Source organism: Phyllopteryx taeniolatus, chromosome 9, assembly GCF_024500385.1.
Source record: "Phyllopteryx taeniolatus isolate TA_2022b chromosome 9, UOR_Ptae_1.2, whole genome shotgun sequence".
Classification (NCBI taxonomy): Eukaryota; Metazoa; Chordata; class Actinopteri; order Syngnathiformes; family Syngnathidae; genus Phyllopteryx; species Phyllopteryx taeniolatus.
This window is the reverse complement of record NC_084510.1, coordinates 14,524,444-14,551,381: the sequence shown is the minus strand read 5'-3', so window position 1 is coordinate 14,551,381 and position 26,938 is coordinate 14,524,444. Positions and strand designations below refer to the sequence as shown.

The 26,938-nt window shown below is 40.5% G+C and overlaps 2 protein-coding genes across 2 annotated transcripts; one reads left to right on the top strand and one right to left on the bottom strand.

Annotated features, from left to right (window-relative positions):
- Positions 1 to 51: 51 nt before the first annotated feature.
- On the bottom strand, positions 52 to 5,172 carry cdab (cytidine deaminase b). Its single transcript, XM_061784188.1, has 4 exons — positions 4,933 to 5,172; positions 2,655 to 2,766; positions 2,363 to 2,420; positions 52 to 436 (listed from the first exon to the last, which is right to left on the bottom strand). The coding sequence occupies exons 1-4, from the start codon at positions 5,117 to 5,119 to the stop codon at positions 296 to 298; spliced, it is 498 nt and encodes a 165-aa protein (XP_061640172.1). The 5' UTR covers positions 5,120 to 5,172; the 3' UTR covers positions 52 to 295.
- Positions 5,173 to 9,222: 4,050 nt separating this feature from the next.
- Positions 9,223 to 10,853, top strand: camk2n1 (calcium/calmodulin dependent protein kinase II inhibitor 1). The gene is made up of 2 exons (XM_061784860.1): positions 9,223 to 9,824; positions 10,399 to 10,853. The coding sequence occupies exons 1-2, from the start codon at positions 9,656 to 9,658 to the stop codon at positions 10,470 to 10,472; spliced, it is 243 nt and encodes an 80-aa protein (XP_061640844.1). The 5' UTR covers positions 9,223 to 9,655; the 3' UTR covers positions 10,473 to 10,853.
- Positions 10,854 to 26,938: the final 16,085 nt, after the last annotated feature.

Below are 26,938 nucleotides of genomic sequence, written 5' to 3'. Positions count from 1 at the left end.
TTATTTTGATGTAGTTTTCTTCCGTTCAACTAATAAATGTTTTTTGTCATATAAATTATTCAGTGTATTTATTCTGGTAAATACAACACTAATTAATGTACATTGAATTATCCAGCATCAATAGCTGTGAAAAAAATTATCATAAGCAATTAACACATGCATACCTTTTCCATAATTACATAAAATACAATACAATACAAGGACCTTTTTACAATCGTAGTGACAAGCCTGAAGTACAGAATTTCAACATACCAACAGTTATGCTAAGGTCAGTGTGTTACAGTAGATTGTAGTTTCAGTACTCGTTGGAGATGTCCAGTACTTTTTTCATGTCCAGATCTTCAGGACCGAATGAGGCTGGCAGCAGCTGTTTGATGCTCATCTTTGTGTAGGACCCATCAGGCTTTGACAGGTAAACATCCCAGCTGGGCCCAAACTGAGAGAATAATACTTGTGAGTTTTATGTAAGCTTGCCATTTTTGTATAATGCGCATTTTTTTTTCCTCCCAAAAAATTGTCAAAAGTCAATAGTGCACATTATACATAGGTATAGGGGAAAATGGAAAAAAAAGTTCACATTTTATAAATGTATGCCGCCATCTAGAGGTTACAAAAAAGCTGTCACTCTCATTCCAAAATGCCACCGCCACCTAGAGATTATGAAAAAGGTGTAGCCTACACTTTCATTCCAATATGACGGGCTAATTTACTAAATAAAAGTAGGGCTGTGAATTTCAAAAAATAAGAGCAAGTAAATCAACTATTATGTGTTCAAATAAAGTGCTTAACTTCAGAATAATTCTTTAAAAAAACTAACAAAATACAGATAATACTTCGTTTTGATCATATGGGTAGAAGCAAAATACATGCGTAGAAGGTTTTCCAGAATTTTGAGGTCAATTTTGCAGGTGTGTATTATAAACGAGAAATTACGGTAATACTCCTCGGTGGTGTAATATGTGATATTTATGCAATAATGCACTCTCCTCAACCGTAGGCACACATGCACAAACTAAAAACATCCACTACAAGACCGTTATCAAATATGGCTTCACAAAGTGCTCCATTTTGATAAACACAATCAGTGAGGTTTTGGTAGCATTTTATTAGAGATTAGATTGGTCGAGATTATCTAAGCATTAACACTCTTAATCTACAATAAAATTAAACCACCATCCAATTAGATGACATTCCTAGGGTGCCCCCTCCTGTGTATAATCGTACCTGGGAATTACTGCTTGTGATGATACGATGTGATGTATTAATCAGGTTTACAATTTAGTCTCTCTCAATTTCTCTCAAATAGAGCACAACATTTAATCTGGAATGAGCTGCTATTAACTGGGATCTGTTCTGTTATGTAGTTGTATTGCTTGCTGAAAACATGCAAAGACACAACTATGTCGTACTCTATTGTGAAGATAGTATTAAACAGTTTTTCATTATTTTAGTTTAGTAGAACTTGAGCGCCTTTATTCGCATCTAGTGCAGTTGCGACATGCAGTTAGCTACCTTTGCCTACACCATGAAAACGCATTTTCCTTCGGATAAAAAAGGCTGATGTTACAGCCAGTGTGTGGACCGGTGCTTTAGGCTGGGGGTGTGGACTTTTCATTTTTAAGTCAGACTTGACAGGCAACCTGTGGACTATGGCCGCTAAATAGCAAATCATTACAAGCGAGTCTCAAAGCCCAGCGACAACCAGGTGGGATATATTCCAAAAGCCGGAACCCTTAAGTGGATATGCTTTCATAGGTCAATCATGTACAGTGGGTATGGAAAGTATACAGACCCCCTCGTCGCAATTTACTCACAAATTGACTCAGTGTGAAATCTGTGCCTGTTTAGTTGAAAGCAAAGCTATTATTCTGTCGTATGAAAGGCAATAGGTGGATACACCGGTTCAGTGAACCTTCTGCCATCTAGTGGAAGAGCAGTTAATTATTTTGCCTATCATTCTACATCGCTGGCATAGATGGATGAACAAAGATAATTGAAGTAAATAAATAATTTTCCGACCAATTAGGTAAGATTGGATACAGTCGATCAGTATCAGTGCTTTAGACCACAAACTAGTTGAGAGGGAATCAGCAGCATCTCTTCTGCATTTTGCCCTAACTGCTTCAAGATATGATTAATCAACAACCAAATCAACACACCCAACAATAATTAAGTAATTTCAATACTCCCTTCAAACATTCAGTCAAATGTATATCTGATTGTCAATCAAAACAGCATTATTATCTTTGTAAAGGCCATATGTTTTTTTTTCTTTTTCTATTGGATGTCATAAATTGGTGCAGATGTACCTAATGGAATGTCCAGTGAGTGATCAGTATGCAGCATCTTAAACAGATTTTACCTCTCTCATGAACTGCCTGCAGCCACCGCATGGAGAGATGAATTGGTCTCTCAAATCACTACAGAAACAGATAAAACAAGCAACAGTTGTACTCACAACCATCCGGTTACTGTTGAACATATCTCCCCTGGCTTTAGTGAGTCTTTTATAGCCTCACTTGTTTGTCAACTGCCTGTGTTTAGCTTGAGGGGAACATGAACTGAGTCATGTTTTTTAACAAAGCAGCGGTGATGCAAGCTTGTGTGGTCATGGAAAGATTTATTTTCCAGGTTAAAGTTTGTGTTAATCAAACCTGGCGATTGCAATGGCCTTGAATGTCGTGTAGCCTTCAGACACTGCTTTTGAAATGGCGTTCCTCTCAGCACATTCGCCCAGGTTGTAACATGCATTCTCCACGTTGCATCCTGCATGGGAAACGTGGATATTGAGCAGTGATTTTAGTCTTCCAGTCTTACACTGCAATAACTAAATTGTAACCAAGATCAAATATTGTCACTGTCTGCCGGAATCCTCGCATCTATTCAGGAGGTTTTAAGGAAATAAAAAAACGTAATTATTTCTAGATTTACTGAACACATCGTTATAGTTGGCATTACAGTGTACTTTATATTGCAATTATACACTGTTGCACACCAACATTGACTCAACACCTCCCTAATGTTGAATTGTTCATTTAATTAGCTTAAAAATCACTGATTTATTACGCTGTCCTTGATTACGGACATGCCGTCGCCGCCGCCATCAGTGGCCATCAAAGCCTGACAAAAGGCTTTAATAGTTAACAAAAGCTAATAACGCTGGTAACATAATCTTTTCAAACTCAATTTCAAAGGTTTAAGAGCCATGAATGATGCAATAAAAAGAAACAATGAGCTGACTAGACAGTTTGATAGGTGGAAATTAATCTGCATGCAAATTTACCTTCGTGGCCTACTGGCTTCCTGTTGTAACGACGCATTACAGCTATCACTTTTTAACAAAAACAGGCCTACTCAAATGTATCTAACCAATCTATTTTCACTATTTTTTTGTCCCAAAAACATAGACTTTCAATCTTGAAGCAGTGGCGTGCAAAGCTCCGGTGCTGCCCGGGTCATATTTTGTCTCTTGAAATCCAATCGTCGATGGTGTGTGTATGCGGGAGGGAATGCGGATCTAACTTTTTCAACCACCCAAAATGATTTTCAACAGAGGGGTAGGGTGGGGGTGCCTCAATGCCCACCATAACCCATCTGGATGCCCGCCCTGTTCATTCCCCTTTGCATGCTGCTGTCTTGAGGTGACATAATGCCGCAAGTTTCCCGCAGAGTCAAGAAGAGATGGTTATACAACACTTCTCCGACAGTTTGTGTCCAAGACAGTTAATAGATTTTAATTCTATAGGTTTATGTAGTATAAATACACTAGATTTAAGACACCTGTGGGGTTTTGTTTCTTAAATTAAGCAATATATTCCTAATTTCATTGGTTTTGTTCTTGTTTTTATTTGCAGTGTACCAATACATGAGAAAGTCTGTAATATGCTGGTAGTATAGTCACCTCCGGTCTTATCAACGGCACGTCTTAATCATCCGGTGCATCATTCATTTAAACAAACAAACATCTTCCCTCAAATAGAAACGGGTACCACAAGGTAGCTGTGTTTGGGAATCAAACAGCCTTTGCCCTCTCAGCTCTTTGACATCCAAAGCACGTGACACATGAATAGCTAAAAGCTTTGCACAGTCCAGCAACACAAACAGTACTGTTGGTAATGATTGAAAATCCCTGGCAGGGTGGCCTTTGCTGTTGGCGTAGGATAACCTAAAAGGTCATGGCGATTCATTGCAATGTTTAGCCACGTATATAAAAATATGTGTATTTCTATGGAGGGGTTTAATGAGATAAATGCATTTTGTTGAAGTTAATTTAGCTTAATTGCTCTTGTGTCATAATGATGATCATAATAATATTAATAATAGACAGTTAAATAAAAAAAAAACACAATACTAAAAATACTAACGTTAATTTACACAATAATGGTAATTAGTCTTATTATTGTTTATAATTGTAAATCTGGACTTTAAAGTATCTCATTGCTATAACAGTCACATTATCACAAATAACATATTGCAAAACAGAAAAAAACCCACATTGCTCAATGTTCTGTTCTGCTCTGTTCTATGACCTCACCCCACCTTAACCCCCCCCCCCCCCCCCCCCCCCCCCCCACCCCCACCCTGTCTCTGCAATACCCACCCATGAAATGCTGGTTATTTATTACCGTGGTATATGTTCAACTTTTACTGCCTTTTTGTTCACACATGAGTAATTTTTCCAACACGCGAATAGGCTCCAGCAGCTCGCGACCCTAATGACGATAAGCGGTAAAGAAAATGGATGGATGGATGGAGCTATTTATCCCTTCACATTGCTGATTGTCTGGGAGAAATCACATGGCTTTGCAACCTGTATGGTTATTTAATAATGAGAATTTCCTCAAATGATACCTTTTAAATAACAAAGAAAATACCTCTAAACAACAGCAATTTCAATCATTGCACAAAATTGGCTTTAATCCTGTACACTACCTGTAAACAAGCAGTTGTCAACAGTCAGGAGAGCTGCTCCCACTCTGAATTTGCTGTAAGGGCAGTACGCTTGCTTCTTTGCCTCCTGTGAGTGGTAGATCAGCTTTTTCACCGTCTCCTTGGTCAAACGTCTCGAGCCCATGTCCTCAATGTGCATTAGCTCTCCCGTGTATTTGACTTGGTCCATTCTCAATCTCCTTGTGTCAGTGTGAATGAGTTTGTCTGATGTGTGTTTGGTTGTCAGGCTTTATTTGTGACTGAAAAACTGACACGTGGGAATAGGGAGTGGGTCAGTCACAGCCAATCACCTACTGGGATGCCTGCAATGCATGGGCAGCATGTGTTAGGAACAGTATTTGTTTTTTACTGGCTTGAAACTGTACTGCCCCCTTAAAACAGGCTAATTTCCAGTCAGGGTCAAACAAATGTGTGGAGGATGTAAAGCAGTGGTCACTAACCTTTTGAAACCCCGGTCCTCAGAACTGTGACGACTGGATAGATGTGCTATCCAGTCGTCCACCGTTCCACCAACTTCTACAACATTCTGAGGAAATCAACATTCCACTGCAAAGATTAGTAAATGGCAATAATATGTCATTTTAATCAAGCAATTATAACATACTTAAAGTGCTGGTGTATCATCCACTTGCATGAATAAAATGCAGAAACTCAAATAGATACCTCCTATTTCCCCTCAGAAAAAAACAAACAAACAAACAAACCAACAGGTGGTGCTACTAGGTGGCTGTAACTTTGATACCATCATGTGTGACAGTAAGACTTTGTGCTCTATTGTGCTTGTCCTCATTTGGGTCTTGGATGAGCTGAAGTCTATCCCAGCTGACTTACACCCTATTCTCTGCCACTTTTTGTATCTCTTTTCTTTAATTAAACAAGCGCTTTACACTCTTAGTACAGGCACATCTTCCTGCATGAAAGCTCAGATGATGTAAAATCTTAGATGTGTTTCTCATTCGATACATGTAGCACATTAAGCTTAGTAAATTAGTAAAAATACAGTTGCAATGGTGTTATATAGAGCCGTAAAGCTGTACCCTTGGAGAAAACAAAGAAATGTAATTAATTTTACACACAGACAAGGAGCCATTGTGCCAGTAAAGAAGTAGGTTAATTTATACCTGCTCCCTTTTTCCTTGTGTGGGCTGTGCATTTTGTCATACAATCATACTATCAAAAAACTTTGCCACCGAAATAAATGTTAACTATCTGCAGCAACATAGATCAACAGAATTGCACAGATTGTATTTCCATGTCACATCACAAGAGCATAGCCACTTGTTGCTTGGCAAAGTTCATTCAGAATTGCCCCATGGGCCAATTAATCAGTTGAGTTTGCCAGTCCCTTCAATTAACCTGTTTGAATGGCAAACTATTCTGACAGAAACACCCAAGACTATTATTCGTTAAACTGTATTCTTAATCACTGCTCCATGTGCTGTCAATATAAAATGCATTGATTAAGATTTGTGTGTCAATACTTTTGTCCATAGTTTGTATCTCACTTCCGGAGGCGACGCTGTGTGGAAAATGACTTGGTAGCATGAATTTATATGATGAAACACAGATGGTTCCCACAGATGTCTCAAAGCAAACATCCTGTCTAGGATAACACCAACATGATGCTGCTTGATCATTATGCAAATGAAATTAGATGCAGTCTCGTCAGGTAAACCTTGAGTGTGTGTGTTTGTGTATGTGTATGCGTGTATGCATGCATGCATGATTTACACAGTCTCAGCGTGGCTAAAACACAATGTTCATGAACACCTCTCCGCATGATGGTTAACAAAGAATCCTATTCATAATTACAATCCATCTCACTTCTCTCGTCTAATATATACCCAAGACCACAACTTAAGTTGGCCTATGTGTGTAATGCTGTAGTTGTGTGTAATGCCACAGTTGTTGATAAATTGAAATGCATCAACCCTCTGGACATTGCGTTTACATGAAAGCCTTGAAGGCTTCTGTGTCTTCACACAGAAGGGCAACGATGCTTACATTTTGCTTATTAACGAGCCACAGCAGTTAAACAAAAAAAAAATACAATTAAAGAAACAAAGCTCTTATGCAGCTATTGAATTAAAAAAATATATTGCGGCTTCCAAACAGAGTCTGCAACGGTGAGCTTCTTTTTAACTATTTGTCTCCTCCCGGAAGCCAAGTATCTGTGGTAGTACCAAGAATGATCTGTGACAGGCTCCATGGGCCACAGGGCATCCAGACTGATGGAAAGTACAAATATATTATACAAAAACATGATATAACAGCACACAATTGTGAATAATCAATGATTATCGAATAACATGACAAAAAGGCAAAACAAAGTAGATAAAATAAATCATACTCAACAGAGATGCCGATTATTGCATTTATCTGTGTGTTGACTGCTGCAGACGTGTTTTGTTAGTCGAACTTGGCAGTGTTGAATTTTTCTTTGACCAACCAATCAGATGACAGAAAAATGCCCAAGTCATCAAGACAGACTGGCGCTGTGATGAATCTGAAATCTGATTTGGTTAAAGTAACAGCCCCATACCTAATACATTTTAAGTTATATTGGCCAGCACTACTGATTCTGAAGTGTCTGGGCTGATAATATTGCCAGCACACAGAGGCTGAAATGATTGGACTAAAAAAAAAAAAAAAAAAAAAAAAAAAAAGTCTAACATGAGAAACTCTATGAAATGAAGAGAATAGACTTGTAATATATTAATACAATTTCATGGAACAAATATTAGAATTTAGGCTGTAAATGTAGGTCAGTGCTTCTGATTGTGTTTAGGGCCACAGAGACAGCCTTGCTGGGCCTGACCGCTCATCATTATTTCAGCATATATGTTATTTGTGCCATTTTTATTAGGTGGTGGGCTGTGCGATTTTTGTAATGTAAAATATGTGCCCTGGCTGAATAAAGGTAACTAGAGCATCCACTCACATGTTAATGGTGTCCACAATGGTGAAAAACAAGTGCACTAAGAGGCCAAATGTCAAATAATAACGAGGCTGCCACCTACTGGCCCGAGCCTTAGCCTCCTTCTGTCCAAATAAGCTGCACAATGGTGCCCCTATGCAGCCATGCCCAAAGTCCGGCCCCCAGGCCAAATCCGGCCCGTGTCCAAATTTCCTCCAGCCCGAAGCATCCTGTCATAAAATCAATAATATGTATAATATGTAGCCCGCCGGCACAGTTTCACACAGTAAACAATACACACATACAAGAAAAACAGAACAATTTTATATTTCACCAGAGGGTAGTAGTAGACCTGTGGCCGCACTCTCGTCGCGTGACCCCTGTGTGAACTTTTACCCCTGTGGTATATGTTTAGCCCATTTCTAAAATGGCAACTGAAACTAAAAAGAGGAAAGTTGAAAACGAGGGCCGCTGTTTGCAGGGCAAGTGGAAATCGGAGTATTTTTTCACTGACATACGAAACAACCGTGTCTGCCTAAATTGCCAAGAGACTGCGGTTGTTCAAATAATTCAATATTAAGAGGCACTACCAGAAGAAACATGCTAACTACAGCAAGCTAACGGCAAACGAACAGGCCGAAAAACTGAAGCAACTGGAAGCTGTTTTGATAGCACAGCAGCGTTTTTCACAAGAGCCCGTGACTCAAATGAAAATTCTACAAAGGCGAGCTACGAGTCTCAGTGAATTGATTTTTTTTTTGTGATGATCAAACCACAGTTCTGTCAAATTTCTATCATCTGATTTGAATATAACATAGTCAAATCAGATGACAGAATAGTATAGTCACTATACTATTATTTGTCAAAATGCACTGGGATGTGATTTGTTAAAGCAAAATCAATAAATGCATGTTTCTGAAAAATGTCAGTCAACTTTCATAAAATAGCTCATTTGTAGTGAATGCACCTTTAACTAGCCTGGTAATGCAATTGACAACAGATTCTCATTTGCAATCTCGACCTAGCTGCAGACAGCAGAGTGATATAGTTACATATTTACATGTTAATTTACAATGGTAATGGTTCGAGGAATGTCAGGCCATATGGTCGCCCCCCTACATTTCCATCTGACCAAATGGGGCCCCCTTTGCAAAAAGTTTGGACACCCCTCCTCGAATGCTTTGACATCGCTGCCTCGTCCAGTTGTGGCGTGTCAACTGATTTCCCACACAGCAAATCCATGCGCCATCGTGTCAAGTGTACATCCTCGTCAGTGCAGCTGGACGCTTGTGTGCCTTCTGCGTTGCTGTTTGTTTTTGTTTTGCACCAGACACCCCCCCCCCCCCCCCCCACCCCCCAATCAAATAGCTCCCTCGCCAGGTCTCCCCGGCATCCGCGTTTTGCATCTTTGCCTCACATTTCCCGTGCCAGCGACTCCGTGCAGTGGGCGCAACCTCCACGACTCTCCATCACCAAACCAACATCTTCTTTTTCGGAGACTACAACCGACGGGGAGGGGGCGGAAAGAAGAAGGAATTGTCAACAATGTTGCCCAAACTGCACGATTGGATGATTTGAGGACATTTCCGCATCAATGTTTTAATCCTCACACACGTGTGTGTTGTGGGTAAATAAGAAAGCGTCGTGTGTGTTGTTTTATTTTTTATTTTTTTCCCTTCTTCTTGTTCCCTCCTTTTGTTTACTGAAGACGACGTTTCCCCCCCACGCTTCCGGCGAGGAGCTTCACGTTTCGTGCGCCTTGGTTTTTGCTCAAAGACGCATCTGGAAATGTCGGAAGTGTTGCCTTTCAACGAAGAGAAAATGAGTCGTTATGGAAATGAGGGCGACGAGGGACACCTTTCCTTCACCTGTCGCCTTCAAGACACCAACAACTTCTTCAATGGCTCGCAGAATAAACGTCCGCCCAAACTGGGACAAATAGGCCGGAGCAAACGGGGTAATTTATTATTATTTTTTTTTCATATTTAATGAAATGGCTTGGCATGAGTGTTTTGTTGACTGCACCACTGTAGCTTCTATTTGCATGACACCATATTCCCCTCGAAGATCATTCCACTTGTGATTTTATGCAATGCAACAAAAGTCAATGCTTTTGAAATGGACACTGCCCCATTCCATGGACGAACACATGATAAATCTTAATTCCCATTTGCATGATGAAAAACACGAGGCTTTGTGTATGTGCTGCATTCTCGATGGTGAATCCCAATGCGTGAGTTTGTGCGTTGTGCAGCCACGTACACACATGCGCGCTCGATGTAGTGCACAACCAAAACATGCACATGAATGTAACAACAGCCTCTAGTGGGAGATGGTGCATCATGTAGGAATTTGTTTGCATGTTCAGCCATTCTAATGCAGGCACAGGTGCCTCATGCATGCATTCACATGATTATTGATATGTATATATTTTTTTGCATTCACAAGCCACTGGCACATAAAATGATAATAGTATTGAGCTTTAATTTCAGTCAGACACTTCATTAATACTCTCCCCCTGTCATCCACAGTTGTGATTGAGGATGAGGCTGGAAATGACGTTGCACTGAAAAACGAAACAGAGAAGACCCCGGCGGACGCTTAGAAAAACAGACACTCTTGATTTATTTTATTTTTTTTAAATGATGATATTTACCAGTTTCAATCCAAAGACATTGTATATAAGCACTTTGTTTCATGTGGCAGCAAGCAGCACTTCCACACACCCTCCTCTCCAAGGCAGTCATGGCCATCTGGGTGACGCACACACACCGGCAGCGAAAGAGACTCCCAGGTGGACCCCCCACCAGCACACACACCCTACAGGAAGGGGTTTTGCCATAAATCGAATAGCTGGAGAAGGATGGAGGGGTGGGGGTTCAGATGGGTGAAGGAGTCAAATCAGGGAGAGGATCCAGAAATTAATATTAAATCGAAACTAAAGCACACATTTCTGCTGTAACTGTCTAAATTATATATATATATATATATATATATATATATATATATATATATATATATATATATATATATATATATATATATATATATATATATATATATATATATATATGTGTGTGTGTGTATAAGTCTGTAAATAGGGAATACATTTTCTTGCACAAGTTTGGTATCTATTTCTCTTCATTTTAGGGAAAATGACGTATTTTGCAGTGAATTTACCCCTGATGTTTGTTGTTTTTGTATGTTGAGAGGACTTTTTCCCAATTAAAATCTCGATATTGCCTGTTTTTTTGTTATATTTTGCAGCTGACGTTATTTCTTTATTGATGATGTACCTCCCACCGATGCGTGTAAGCTTCCGGGCCTTCACCTGGATTGGTTGACATGACTGAACACAACCTATTGATAAACTATTTATATTGCATTGTGCATCATCGTGTGTGTGCCAAACGTCATGAGGTATATACTGTGCTGCACCGGACAAATTGTTCTTTTTTGTGCTTTTACATTGACTCTTAAAAGTTGTTTGTTGTTGTTTTTTTAGGGCTACAACTTAAAATACCAACTCATGCATGGCAAACTTAAAATCATGCATGCCCAGCAGCAGAACTTCTGAAACTTGTGTGTATTCTTGAAGCACCTCGTGAAACAGCTTTGAATGACAAACCTCAAGCAGCAGTCTTAATACTGTACTGTATCATTCACTCTTATTTGTACAGTGGCCTAATATCTTGTAACAAAGGTGACAATGAACTATTAACTGTTTAATAAATGATGAGGTGGATTTATGTTTTTTAATGTTTACAAGTGTAGCAAAAACACAAAAGTCTAGTTTTATATGATGAGGTTAAACACAAGAGTGTAACTTGGCAGACTTTTCAGATGTGTTGCTTGTATAGTTGATAATAGATTGTATATCTGGCTGTCAAGGAAGGTTAAGTCAGCGTTTTCCACTGTGAGAAAGTAGCATCCCAGTCATCTGAACGATTGGAAGGTGTCGAGAATGGGATAAAAATGAACAAACAATAAAAAGAAAGAATAAAACCATGCTCTGTGCTGTTGTTTTGACTTCCATCTCAAACGTCGTTATTGTGTAGCAAACGGCTATGATAAATCACAATAAAAAGTGTGTTTGCATCCACCAATCTCAGCTGGTCTTTTAATCAAGTACTGCTTTAGGTTCATGGTCACAGAGAGGCAAATGGTGCAAGGGGGCCACTGAGGCATGAGCAACACTGATGAGACGTGACATTTCCAACTCTAAATGATTCATGTTGTGCGACGAGCCAGTGTCAGCGTGCAGCATCTTGAGCATACATGCGGGGGATGCAAACACGTTGAAGCACGCATGTCTTTCAGCTCCAATTGCAGGCCAGACTAACATATTGCTCGTCTCTCCTTCTCCTCCTCTTGACAGACATGAAAGGGGCTACCTGGGCCTTTAGCTACCATGGTAACAGATGTACCTTGGGCTGGATGGGTTCGCTTGTGGAACAGTTTTCCCCGAGCCTCAGCTTGATAACATCGCCATCTGTAATGGAATGTTCCCCGTTCTTTTATCTCTTCAAACCTCCTATTCACTGTGTGGCGTGATCATATTATCCTGCCAAAGTGGTCCCTTCTTCCAAGGCAGCAGTCAACCATGACGATGCACGCCGCTCACTGCAGCAGCAGCAGCAGCCTGTCCCCTCACATGGGATGAGAGGCTGCACACTACAGGGATAAGGCTTTGTTGGGGTGTATTCCCTCACCTGGAGGGTTGCAGTTACATTTCAATATGATGTTTATCCCTCAAATACCCTCAAGTTAAAGCCGAAAGTCTACAGTTAAAGAACATCTTCGACATTTAAACATTTCATTTCAAATCCATTGTGGTGGTGAGTAGAGCCAAAAATAATGAGAATTGTGTCAATGTCTCAATATTTATGGACCTGACTGTATTAGAATCTTGTATGTATTTGGAATATGAGAGGAAGTACCCGGAGAAAACTCAAGCAAGCACAACGAGAACGTGTAAACTCCACACAGGAATGCCTGAGAGTGTTAAGATTCAAATCCAGTATTTCAAAACTGAGGCAGACATGTTTACAACTAATCCACTGTGCTGTCTGTATTAGATCTCAGTAAATGCAAGTGTTCTCCTGCATAGACCGTTACAAATGTAGCCAAACAAGCAATATATATATATATATATATATATATATATTTATCCATCCGTCCACTTTCTGAGCCGCTTATCCTCACAAGGGTCGCGGGAGTGCTGGAGCCTATCCCAGTTATTAACGGGTAGGAGGCGGGGTACACCCTGAACTGGTTGCCAGCCAATTGTAATATATATATATATATATATATATATATATATATATATATATATATATATATATATATATATAAATATATATATACATCCATCCATTTTCTGAGCCGCTTCTCCTCACTAGGGTCGCGGGCGTGCTGGAGCCTATCCCAGCTGTCATCGGAGAGGAGGCGGGGTACACCCTGACCTGGTTGCCAGCCAATCGCAGGGCACATACAAACAAACAACCATTCATACTCACAGTCACACCTACGGGCAATTTAGAGTCTCCAATTTATGCATGTTTTTGGGATGTGGGAGGAAACCGGAGTGCCCGGAGAAAACCCACGCAGGCACGGGGAGAACATGCAAACTGCACACAGTCGGGGCCAGGGATTGAACCTGGGTCCTCAGAACTGTGAGGCTGACGCTCTAACCATTCACCCATATATAGTATATTGATTCTGCTAATGTTTTACAAGGAGGCATTCCATTTGTTGCCTGTGTTCTTCAAACAAGGATTTTGACCACATCTCCTGCATTCATTCACTCTGTATTGGAGACGAGCGACAACATTTAAACTATTCAGGATGATAGCTGACATTTGGAGCAAATGATTAACAATAAAGGTACATTTCCGCATATAAATGGCCCCTGACACACACTGGGCATCTACAGCAAGATGTCCTTTTCACCCTTTTTCCCAGCTTGTGAGATTGAAGTTGACCCACGAATCTTCAGAGGCACAGCGGAGGCACAACAGAGGCAGAACACCGCCAGTGTGTAGGGAAGTGCGTAAATCAGTGATGAGCCAACAGGGTACACTATCAGTGCTGACCTACATTTACAATATAAATTATAAATTATATGTCCATGAATTTTTATGAATTTATTCCCAACAGTATATTCTCTTCATTTCGTAAAGTGTTTCACTTGGCTGCACTGCTTCTAGGATGTGATTTTTTTTTGTCCAATCAGATGTCAGCCTCTACAGTGGGTAACACACAGCTGAACACACAGCTGAACTCCAATGAATATAACAAAGAGTGAAAATTTTAAGGGGGTCTGAATGCTTTCCGTACCCACTGTATGTACTGCCATGTCATTCTAATCTGCCCCCAGTCAATCATGCTGGCCGATGCAACTTGAACTATTCTAGCAATGTGACTGTTTTTTTTAAAACTTATTAGATTTTAGATTTTACTCAGATTTTACTCAGAGGGCCAACTAGCTGGCCCACAATCATGTCAGCATTTTTCCATCCTTGTTAGGTCAGAGAAGCCAAGTTCAACTAGCAAAAGTTCCCTCTCTAGCTATCTGTGTACATTAAGACTAGGGCTGTCAAAGTGAAAGCGTTAGCTCATGATTAATCACAATAAAAGTATCGCATTAATCACACAATTTAATTTGACCACACACACTCCTTTACCTTAACCACAGATGGATATCTGAAATGCGGCACAGGTTGCTATAATGTCAGTAATCAGGTCACTGTTTACGCCACTGCAAAGATAGCTGAGGAAACTCCGACCAGTTTGCTCGGCGTCAACTCAAAGCAATATGTGGTATTATGTGTGATATATTGGGAGCAGTGGCACGGTGGCCGACTGGTTAGAGTGTCAGCCTCACAGTTCTGAGGTGCAGGGTTCAATCCCCGTCCCTGCCTGTGTGGAGTTTGCATGTTCTCCCCGTGCCTGCGTGGGTTTTCTCCGGGCACTCCGGTTTCCTCCCACATCCCAAAAACATGCATTAATTGGAGACTCTAAATTGCCCGTAGGTGTGACTGTGAGTGCGAATGGTTGTTTGTTTCTATGTGCCCTGTGATTGGCTGGCAACCAGTTCAGGGTGTACCCCGCCTCCTGCCCGATGACAGCTGGGATAGGCTCCAACACGCCCGCGACCCTAGTGAGGAGAAGCGGCTCAGAAAATGGATGGATGGATGAATATTGGGAGCATGCGATTCATCACAATTGATCAAAATTCAAAAGTGTGATTAATCTAACTAAAAAAATGAATCGATTGACAGCCCTAATTAAGACATTTGATAATCAGCATCCCTGGTGATTAAAATGTATTTTATTTAAATTTGTTATGTTTTTGTCATGTTGTTAGATAAATACCCCGCCTCCTGCCCGATGATAGCTGGGATAGGCTCCAGCACGCCCGCGACCCTAGTGAGGAGAAGCGGCTCAGATAATGGATGGATGGATGTTAGATAAATATTGATTCTGAATTGCTTCACATGACCGTATGTGGTGCAGTTGTGTGACGTTATATTGCGTTTTTGTAGAGTAATGATGGTTTCTGTAATCGCAATGTGATAATAGTGGGACTAAGAGGTGGATTAAATTAGGTAAATGGCCACTGAAGGCTCAAGTACCAAATGCACGGCCCATCATTAGTGTAGTTCAGCAATCCGAGACTCACTGCGCACGCCCCTTTGTGTTAAACGCAATTGCAGGTGTCGCACTGTCGTCACCTCACATCTAAATTAGCTCATTGCGCAGAGCCACATCAAAAGTCACATTTTGGACATGGCTATGCATTGCTGCTGTAAGTTCTGTCTGAAAGGGACTGTTGAATAATTTACCATGAAGACAGTATTAAAGCAGCTTCTGATTCTTTTCTATTTTTTTCTCAATGCAGATTTTATAAGTCACACCTGCTATGCATCTGAGTCATCTGATTCTGGGATATCTGCTCACTGTGTATAATCACACGCACAATGTGGCATCTTCACCGGGTTCTTTGTAAAAAAGCGAATTCATCTTATTGATGGAGCTTCATTTATGGCTCTAATGTCGGTTCTCTGACTAAAAAGCCCACACACACTAAATATCCTTCTCACTTCCAACTGGCCAGACTTCAACATGAAATTAGTCTGGGAAGCCAGCTCAGCTGGAGGAACTTTTCAGTTACACTCTGCACTGAATTAATTACTTCCACTGGGGTTCGAAGCGAAGTTTTATTATCTATAAGTCTGACATGCTGGATAATATTGTCTCCTTTACAGTAATGACAAGCCTCTTTTACACAGAGATCCCGCAAAAAAAGCTGCATTAGAGCTGTAACAGAAGATCGGGCTATAAGTGTTTGAGACAGAACCCAGTGCAACTGTACGAGCTTTAACCCAGTAACACAGCATTCCACAATCAAATAGATGTGCGACCACAGCAGCGCCAGCGACTGCCACGATTTGTGAAATAGTTGTCGGACATTGCAGGAGAGGTGGGTGTCAAGTTTGAAATATCAACATCAGGTGTCACTCCAGCTCTGTCACCCCTTCAAAGCAGACTATTGGCAGGACAACTTGGTCCACCATATTCATGTCAGTGCCCTTTATAAAGAACAGCAACTCATAAGAAAAGGCAGATATGTCCTGGCTTGAACAAGCTGTGTGAAGAGGACATTAGAACATAGATAGTCAAGGTATAGGAGCATTATGAAGACATTATTGAGACATACAGTATATAACATACTTAGTTACCTACCCACCCACTCTGACCTCATATGGTTTTAAATAATGAGACCACAAGCTAACTTATCCACCACTTGATCTGACCTTTGTTTCATAAGCTTGAAGCTGAGGCAACCTCCCGCACTGACCTGACCTCACGGCCTGAGGCAGCCTTCTTCCTGTGAATTAGGAGGAGGCTTTAATAGACAGAATGTGCTTGGCATGCACATGAACGAGAGGATGTTTCTATCTTGTGTGCAGACGGGTGCACATGCAAATGTGGTTACATTTACAGTTTAATGGGTTTTGTCTTGTTTCTGTGCACTGAATTGTCGTTGGGTTCAGGTATTCTCCCGCTGATGGGGCTTCTTCTGGGAATTCGCCAGGACAACCACTCACAGAAAGCAAAGGGGGAAACTAGAATAAATGTCCCTGAAAGTATCACAGCAGCCTGTTTTTATTTATTCAGGGGAATATTGAGATTAATTTATGTTAAGTCTATTAAAACCTTCTATGATTGCAGCTAAATTAATGATGGCAGATGAAGTCAAGCTTTCAATCAGTTTGGCCCTCAGACATCAATCCAGTTTTATTTATTTCTAAAGCATTTTTAGTAAATTATTGGCCTGTGGACATTGTCCTTGGGCGTTGTTTAAACAAGAGGGTATAAGAGTCCAAGTCCAGCAGATGGGACTGCCAGGACTCAGCGATGAAACTATGGAATAACAGCCAAAAGGAAAAAAGAAGGGAACGTGACGCATTAACGTTACATGCTCTTTGTTTTTCCTGAAGAAGAGAAATGAAGAGAGCAGGAAGTATAGCGAGGCAGATTTGCAGGGAGATGAGCAGATAAGAGGCATGGAGGGAAGCAGAAAAAATGGAGGGATAAACAAAGTGAGGAAGGAAGAGAGAGAGAGAGCGAGAGAGAGAGAGAGATTCAGTCTCAATGATTAAATGAATGCCAGTGAGAAACAGTTCAGACCCACCAGATGGTTTCTATAGCAACCACATCCCCAGTCTCTCACTCTCCCCGTTTCTCTCTCTGCCGAGTTGCTCTGGTGCTGCTTAACGTCCATGCCAGCAAACCAAAGGCTGAGGTAGAGCTTCATTTTGGTGCAGTGTCGAAAAAAATTGATATAATTGCACTTCCACTCGTCTAGTGTGCATTTACCTTTATTATTGTGCTTATATTTTACAGTTTACAAGTCACCCAAGCCCTGCATCATACTGAATTGTTTAATACTGTATTCTCCATAGCTGAATAAGATGACCACAGTATTAGAAACATCCCTCCATGTGATGCCATGCCGTTCTCCCCCCTTTGTAAAGTACACCAAGAAGAATAAACATATGTCTTTCATACTATCACACCAAAACTCAACATTATTTTCTTTGCAAAGACAGAACTTTGAATGCAGGTCTGTGCATGTGTACCTAATGCTGTTACTTGTGACTGTGTATTGTAGGGTTCTGTTCTGACAGCTCATTTCCATCTTTTGGAACAAACTGTTTCTTTGTGGTGGTTTAATTGATTTCCCAAATCATATTGGGCATGATGCATCACAGTGCAGTGTGCATCAGAAATGGGGTCATAGGAAGTTCATCAATTAAAGAGACTTGCAGCCGTTTAATAAAATGTTTTTTTTCCCTCCCCTTGGACTCTGCATCACTTACGTAAATAGAAAAAAAAAGTAATGTACAATACAGCATGTGCATTGTTGCAGACATATAGTATGTGCTTTATGTATCACGTGTCTTCATTTAGCTTATCTATGCACATTGAAAAAGCATTATTAATCTGGCAACAGTGAGCTGGCATCAACTGAACAGACACACACACACACTCCACATACTAGTCGGGAATATCCAAAGTGGGATAGACAACAAAGGGAAGAGCTTGTGGGCCCCCTGGCTAATCTCATGCTTGGAGATCATTTTCAAAACAGAACAAAATGGTGGACCATCTCGCTGTGGCGGAGTGGGTCTCCACAGGGCCCGCGGGGGCAGGATGGCATGTAACTGTACACGCGTGCCTTGTGAATAAAAGATGCTGACCCAGATGGAAATTGGCCATTGGTCATTTAATTTGTCCTACATGTGTGATTGGCCAGGACCCAAAAATCTGATTGTGACTGTTCAAGAACCCTGAGAGTGGAGTGGTCATCACTATGGTATCGTATTGTGTAATGCAAAACTCTCTCCAAAAATTACATCTGTAACAAAACAGGAAATATGAGTGATATATAAACCTAAAATCAGTTTCTGTCTTTTGTTTTTCTCTTTGCAAAAAGTTTGTTTTTGTTGGTTTGTGGGCACTTCTTTACTTCCTTTTGACGGTTATTATGTTAACCTTAATATTTTGTGATGATTTTTCCAAGGTTGTTCTGAACTGCTTTGTTCCCATTAGATTTTGGTGAGACAATGTTGGGTGGGACAATGTTCAACCAAGCTGGCCAGATTCCCAGAGTAGAGGTCAGATGAAAAAGCAACACCTGGCCCTCTAGGTTTGGCATTGGGTGTGGTGCTTGGGGCTAACAACCCCACCCCAAGAACAAATCTTGGTACAAATAAATGCTTTAACTGTTACAACCATGGGTCCCAGACTCTAGCCAATTCACAGGCAGTATGATCACTCCAGACGTAAACCTGCAGGAAGTCAGGAGTGCGATAGAGAGCCTCGTTGGTCCCAAAACAAAGATCCACCAGCGAGCAAGGAATGTCTGCACCACGTATGAAATAAATAAACTTGCCAAGCTCAGCAGTGAAATGAGCATGTACAGGCTGAATAGTTTAGGAATTAGTGCATTTCAATGGACTGGTTCTGGACAATAAACGAGAAGGATCAGTTATTCTACACACTAGGCATGAAGAAAAACCTTGGTGGAAAGGGAACCTGTAAGTGACAGAGTGATCAGAACTCGCTTGCACTCCAGACATTGCAACTTAACCATCATATAAGGTTATGCTCTATCGAATGAAGCTGAGAAAGAGGACCAGGATAACTGTGTAGTTGGTCTTCTCAGGGCATTGAATCGATTCTAACTGGACTGTTGTCGTTGTCTTAGAAGACCTCTCGCCTCTCATCTTGGCAGGTTTCATTAGTTCTTGCAACAAGGCTGTTTTGAATAGGAACTAAATCATATTTTATTTTTCCAATTAATTTTAAGAAGGGTTCTGTGAATGTGCAGATGAAATTCATTAGTTAGTTAGTAGTTAGTAGTCCAGTACCGGCAACAAGGTTAAGAACCACTTCTGTAATGTCAAACCAAGTTTCATCCTGATCTGATCTAGATCTAGATATATATATATATATATATATATATATATATATATATATATTGTTTTTTTCAAACAGTGGAAATCCAATTTAACATGTTCAGATGCTTATATAGAATCTGCCAAATCAAATCAGATCAGGATTTAATTTGTTGTGCTTGTCCTTGTGAAGGATCCCATCACATTTTACAGTTGGATGCAGAGGAATATTTGGTTCAAGTGTAATGTTACCCCTTTTGAGCTCTTCTGCTTCATGCATTCATTGATTTTAAATGTGACAAACGTTTAGGCTGTGGCTAAGGTCTGTGCTATATCTGTTTCCTACAGTGTGGTTGAAGGATCACACTTTTATGGTTACTGTTTGACTGGCTTTCCTATTTCAATAGTATTGCATAGTAAGTATTCTATCATCCTTCTTTCCTGCAATTCACACAACAGTGTTACAATACACACTACTTGGTATTTATTTTTTGTCCCTCAACCTCACCTGCGACTGTTGTTCTTTTACCAGTCACTTGCGACCATAACTCTCTCTAAGGCTTGCCAAGTCGGCAAACATTTTCAAAAACAACTTACGACATTTTCAGTCAAGCAGGCAATTCGAAAACTTTAATCTATAGCATCTCTGTACTTTATTGTTTGTCTTATTAGTTTGTATTTTCTCATATATTGGTGTTTTTAAATGTTCTCATCCAAGAGAGTACTGCATGACCTACCAAGCCAAAATCACCTGTTGAGCTTTATAATGCAAACATTGGCACAGAAATAAAATACAACAAGTATCAGAGACAATGCACAGTTACATAATGCACATTGGATTCCTGCCTAATGCCACCACTGGATCCTGTGGGACCAAACATAGTACATATCTCTGCAGGTCTTTGAGCATGAATGAGCTGAGGGTGTTTTGTATCAACATTGTACCGAGCCCCTCTACATTATTGATACGCAATTTACTGCCCAGCATCAATAAATTATTAAGGAATTGAAAATTGTTCAGCCGGCACTCGACAGCATTGGAGCTCTTTGGCCCTGATAAGATGAATGAGCACAGCCGATTGATGATCAGCAAGTGAGCTCCAAACTCCACTGAGAGAATGGAGAGTCTACCTAATCTCATTTCACATTCTTCAAAAGGGCTCAGGGATTTGATTTTATGTTTTGTTCCGACTGTACATTATGTAACAATCCAGCTGTTTCTTCAGTGAGTTGGTCGGTGAGAGTGAGGTCTCCTTTGGAGAAAGCGGAAACACCAGATCCAGACCCTCCTCTTCTGGACCACATTGGGACTAACGCCACTTTTCCACTGCATAGTAAATAGTTCTACTTGGCAAAAGCTCGTACTATCAGCTATGAATTAAGTCAAACCAGTTGACCAGGTACTTTGAATTAGTTATAAACCACTGCTGGTCACTCATGAGCGGATATGTTATTGCTGTGACATGTGATTTGTTGATACATGGCTAGAAATGACAATAATAAATATACATGCTCACTTTAGCCTACCCTGTGGCTATGCCTTAGCTCTGGACTCTACTGTATTTTACTCCACAGGCTCCACTTGGTTGCAGAGGTCTGTTTTTCTTCTCTCTTGAGTAACATTTGTCTCTTTAACATGGCCACCAGCTTTTGTACATACTGAAAAAATGAAAGTATATATATATTTGCATCCAATGGGTTGTGGTTATTGTAGTTTTTATAGTGGAATACAATCTGCAGTGAGTAGATACTGTGCATTGGAAAATCAACATAACACACAGCTTCGAATCATGCAAATACACCCTTAGTCTACGACAGGGATTTCCAAATCAGTGTATCGTGAGAGAGCATCAGGCGTGCCACAAAAAATTACCCAATTTCACTTAGTTGGTCCAAAAAATGTTATTTATTTATTTATTCCACACCCACCTCACAGTTCTGAGGACCAGGGTTCAAATCCCGGCTCCGCCTGTGTGGAGTTTGCATGTTCTCCCCGTGCCTGTGTGGGTTTTCTCCCGGCACTCCGGTTTCCCCCCACATTCCACAAATATCCATGGTAGGTTGATTGAAGACTCTAAATTGCCCGTAGGTGTGAATGTGTGCGCGAATGGTTGTTTGTTTATATGTGCCCTGTGATGGTCTGGCAACCAGTTCAGGGTGTACTCTCGCCTCTCGCCCGAAGATAGCTGGGATAGGCTCAGCACGCCTGCGACCCTTGTGAGGATAAAGCGGTACAGAAAATGGATGGATGGATATTTATTCCATTGGATGGCAAAGGGTACAATAAACCTGTGTATCCACCTGTTGCCATTTGTATGACAGAATAATAGAGTTGTGTTGAGACAACGCGTAGAATTTCAGAATATACACAAGATACACAACTTTTTGTGACATTTTTGTTTGGTGGTGTGCCATGAGATTTTTCTGATGTAAAATTTGGCTGTTGTTGTGAAGGTTGTGAAACACTGGTCTATACGGATTCCCTAGCTTCTCTTTGCAATTATTTCCACTTACCATGTCTTCCTCGGAAACAAAGAATCAAACAGTGTAATAAACTGACTCAACTTCAGACAATTTAGATAAAACAAAGATAAAAAGCATATATGGAGAGCCTCAGTGGAAAGCTTAAATTGGAAAAACCCTAGCACCATACTTCATTTTTGTCTCCCCAACAGCATCAGTCAGCAAGGTTCTGTTGCAGTTTGTATGCCAGTCACCAGAATAAAGTCAAAATATGAGACATATTTTTAGACGGGGCGTTCTGTGTGGGCTGAAACAAACATGCTGGCTGACATAGAGCATGTTTTTTAAACATGGACCCAAGAACATAGCCCTCCCTAGGGTTCCAGTGAACTTGTTCTGATGTCATCCCTTTGCTACTCAGCTCCTCAAGGTGGCCATATTTGCATGGTATCTGGGGATTACTATCCCTGATATATTTAATAACCTCCATTTCATCGGTATTTTGATTGAGAGATGGTAGAACTGGAAAAACGTGTACACAAAAGCTAGAGCTCAGACTCCAACAACAGCAAACCCGCCTCTTCCCAATTGAAATTCCAATGTGATGTCCACGCTGCACCATCAGCCTCTGTGGCTATAAGCCTCAGGAATACCAACCAGCAGTCATGCCCATCCTTGCACTGTCTTATGCATTCTCACTACTATTCACTCTACTCTTATCTACTATCGCTGTATGCATGCACCTGTGGCCAGAGCCATTGATGCGTCATGCCACGCCCTAAATCGTGCCCGTTTTGTTAGTATGAAAGGGATAACAATTTCCCTATATTGAGAACACAAACACTCAAAAGTTCCCCAACAACACAAGTTCCCTATAAACAAGGTGGACTCAAGGTAGACGTGCCACCAGGCATTTGGGGCTGTGTTTAAAAAAACAAAAACAAAAAAACAAGAAAAAACACTTTTGGCCCCACCACTTTGCTGCAAATTTGAAATACTATTTTATAGGGCTCCTGTGATTCATGGAGTAGAGAACCGTCATCACTTTTACCTACTGTGGTGGATTTTTTCGCCTGTGGTTCCGAGTCGAAGGTCACCCGGGAGAACTCCGATGTCCGTCGGGCATGGGATGAATGAAGACTTTGAGACACTTGGCGTTTGGGCTAATTCGATTTATTGAACAAGCCTTAGTGTCATAACAGCTGCTTACATTGCCAGAACAACGAAAAAGCCCCCGAAAAACCCCTGGATCTCAGTTTATCAAGGTTTAATTCTCTGGGCGTGGAATTAGCCCCTCCCTGGGTGTACCCGGCAGATGGCCGTTCCTCATGACCATATTTGGAATTACACCCGCCTGCTGGCGCCTCACCTTCTAGCTATGCTCACACCCGGTTCCCTCATCTTGTAAGATGCAAAACAATCCTCTTTGCAGACCGGGATGCCTGTTGTGAACCCAAGACATGTTACTATCTGGGCGGAGAATGAAAACCCTAATAAACATACAAATGGTTGAAGGAAGTCCTTTGATGTAGAACTTCAAAGAAAAGATGGTTGGCTTGAATACAGATCTCCAAACATTTGGCCCTTGCAAAGGAACTCTGATTGTGGTACTACTGAAATATACTACACTACCTTTATTGAATCAAGGCACATTTTTTTTACATTTGAAAAAGCTCAGTGCACACCACCCAAAAAAAAAAACCTGTCAAGTACTGTATATACTGAAATAATGTTGATCTCATCTCAATTTACTCATGTTTACTCACTCACTGCTAAATCTGTGCCTGATGAGTTGAACACAAAACTATTATTCTGTTGTATGTTGTATGCCTGTCAATATACGGTGCTGGCATAGATAGATGAACAAAGATATATTATTTTAAGTAAATAAATAATAATTTCGGGCCAATTAGGTGAAATTCAATATTTTCCTGCTGCAGAACTGATGATGACTGTATTTTTTTCTCTGTACTCCGATTTCTTTCCAGATGGTAAAAACATGATTCTTAGATTAACTGAAGACTCAAAAACATCCATATATGAGAATGTGAGTGCGAATGGTTGTTTGTATATATGTGCCCTGTGATTGGCTGATGAGCAGTGCAGGTTGGACTCCAGTTCCCTGCTACCCCAATGGAGACAAGTGCTATAAAGAAAAAAAATATATATATATATGTATATATATATATATATATATGAAATAAATAATACACAGCGGAACGGTGGACGACTGGTTAGAGCGTCTGCCTCCCAGTTCTGAGTTCAATCCCCGGCCCCGCCTGTGTGGAGTTTCCATGTTCTCCCTGTGCCTGGGTGGGTTTTCCCCGGGCACTCCGGTTTCCTCCCACATCCCAAAAACATGCGTGGTAGGTTAATTGACAACTCTAAATTGCCCGTAGGTGTGAATGTGAGTACGAATGGTTGTTTGTTTGTATGTGCCCTGCGATTAGCTGGCAACCAGTTCAGGGTGTATCCTGCCTCCTGCCCGATGATAGCTGGGATAGGTACGAGCACGCCCGCGACCCTAGTGAAGAGAAGCGGCTCAGAAAATGGATGGATGGATAAATAATACACACAGTAACCTAACACAATACACAAATAATCTGACTTTACCGTTTTTATTAATGTGTTTATATATTGCTAATGAATACAGAGACAGAGTGGTGTAAAAAAAAGAACTGTTTTCTTTATAAATTTGAACAAAACAAGCACACAAAATTACATTTCCATGTACAGAACTAACTATATAGTGTTAAATCACACTATCGAACACACCATGAACTTAACATATAAGATAATCACTGCTCATATAAACTTTCATATCTCGTTGCACTTGCTAAGGATGCATTGCTTTTTGAATGTTTTGCTCAGTTTTCCCAGTTTCCACATGCATCTTGTCTTTTAATGCTCTTTATCGCTCATAGACGTCTACCACAAGAGAGCACTAAAGAGCTACAGTATTTGGTATGACGTTCGTTAACAATACAGTAAATAACACCATGCATTTACGACGCTTTGAAATTACATGTAGGATCATGACTATTTAACAGATTGAAATTCGGAAATTTTAAATACATAGTAGTATTATATTATAATAATAGTAAAATACTGTATTATAAAATGCACATACACAAGATAAATTTTTAACAGATCCTCAAATACATTTTTCATTGAGCAATCATGATTTTTTTTTTTTACCAACCTCCTTAGTGCACATAATAAGCTAGTTTAAGAATGTCTGCAGTTCAAACTTCTGATAAAGTAATTGTATTGTTTTTATTAAAAATATTTTATTTTGTAATGTTTATTTAATTAAAGTACATGGTTGTGTAAAAAATCAGTTATCACTCATATGTTTAAGAATGTAGAGAATGACAAGTAAAAATATGAAACTAAGAACCAACAAGAGAGGTATATGTGGGCAAAAATGACCTAAGTTCAACGGCTCCTTCGTAAAATGAGTGCTTATTTGGTAAGTGGAAGTCCTTTTCTGTCTTTTCCAAATTCTCTAGAGAGCTCATATCTTACTTTTACTGTTTCAGTTGCCATGGATGCCTCTGGCAAGGCATCTGATTGGATGCCACCATATAAACTCTCTTTCAAGCCTTCAACAAATTTGTCTCCAAAACTGATGACTTAAGCGACTGCAAACATCCTCGCTCTCACATGATGTCGTGACGCACCTACTAATAGGAGTTGTAGTGTCGTAGTCTCACATTGCAATCAGTTTATTATAAAAGATGCAGTTTGAGAACACTACAATTAAATATCTATATAAAAGCCAACCCCCCCAAAGAGGCTAGTGGGAGTGGCGGTGTAACCTGTCACTGCTGAAATACACCCTCATTTGGTGGGTTGGCGGGTGTCAATGTCAAGACCTGGAACTGTTCTGTGAGGGTCTCAGTGTTTTGTTAGCCAACACCAGTGAACAACGGCACCATGAAGGTCAAGGAACATCAGACAGGTCAGGGATAAAGTTGTGGAGAACTTTAAAGCAGGGTTAGGTTATAAAACCTATCCCAAGCTTTGAAGATCTCAAGGAGCACCGTGCAATATATCATCAAAAAATGGAAAAAGTATGGCACAATTGCATGGCCGTCCACCCAAACTGACAGAGCGAGCGTGGAGATCAGAGAAGCATCCAAGAGGCCCATTGTGCATGGTCACTGGAGATGCAGAAATCCACAGCTCAGGTGGGAGAATCTGTCCATAGGACAACCATAGGTCGTGCACTCCACAAATCTGGTTTTCATAAAAGAATGGCAAGAACACCATTGCTGAAAGAAAGGCTTAAGAAGTCCCTTTTGCAATTTGCCACAAGCCAAAGGGGACACCGCAAACATTTGGAAGAAGGTGCTTCGGTCAGATGAAAACAAGTTGAATTTTTCTTGTCAAAATGCAAAACACGACATAGGGCGGAATGTTAACACTGCTCATCACCCCGAACACACCATCCCCACTGTGAAACATGGTAACATTAGACTTGTGGGGATATTTTTCTTCAGCATGGACAGGGAAGCAGGTCAGAGTTGATGGGAAGATGGATGTAGCTAAATACAGGGTAAAACCTGGAAGAGTCGTCTTCCAGCAAAACTAAACATAAAGCAATGGAATGGTTTCTGAACGTTTTATACTATCA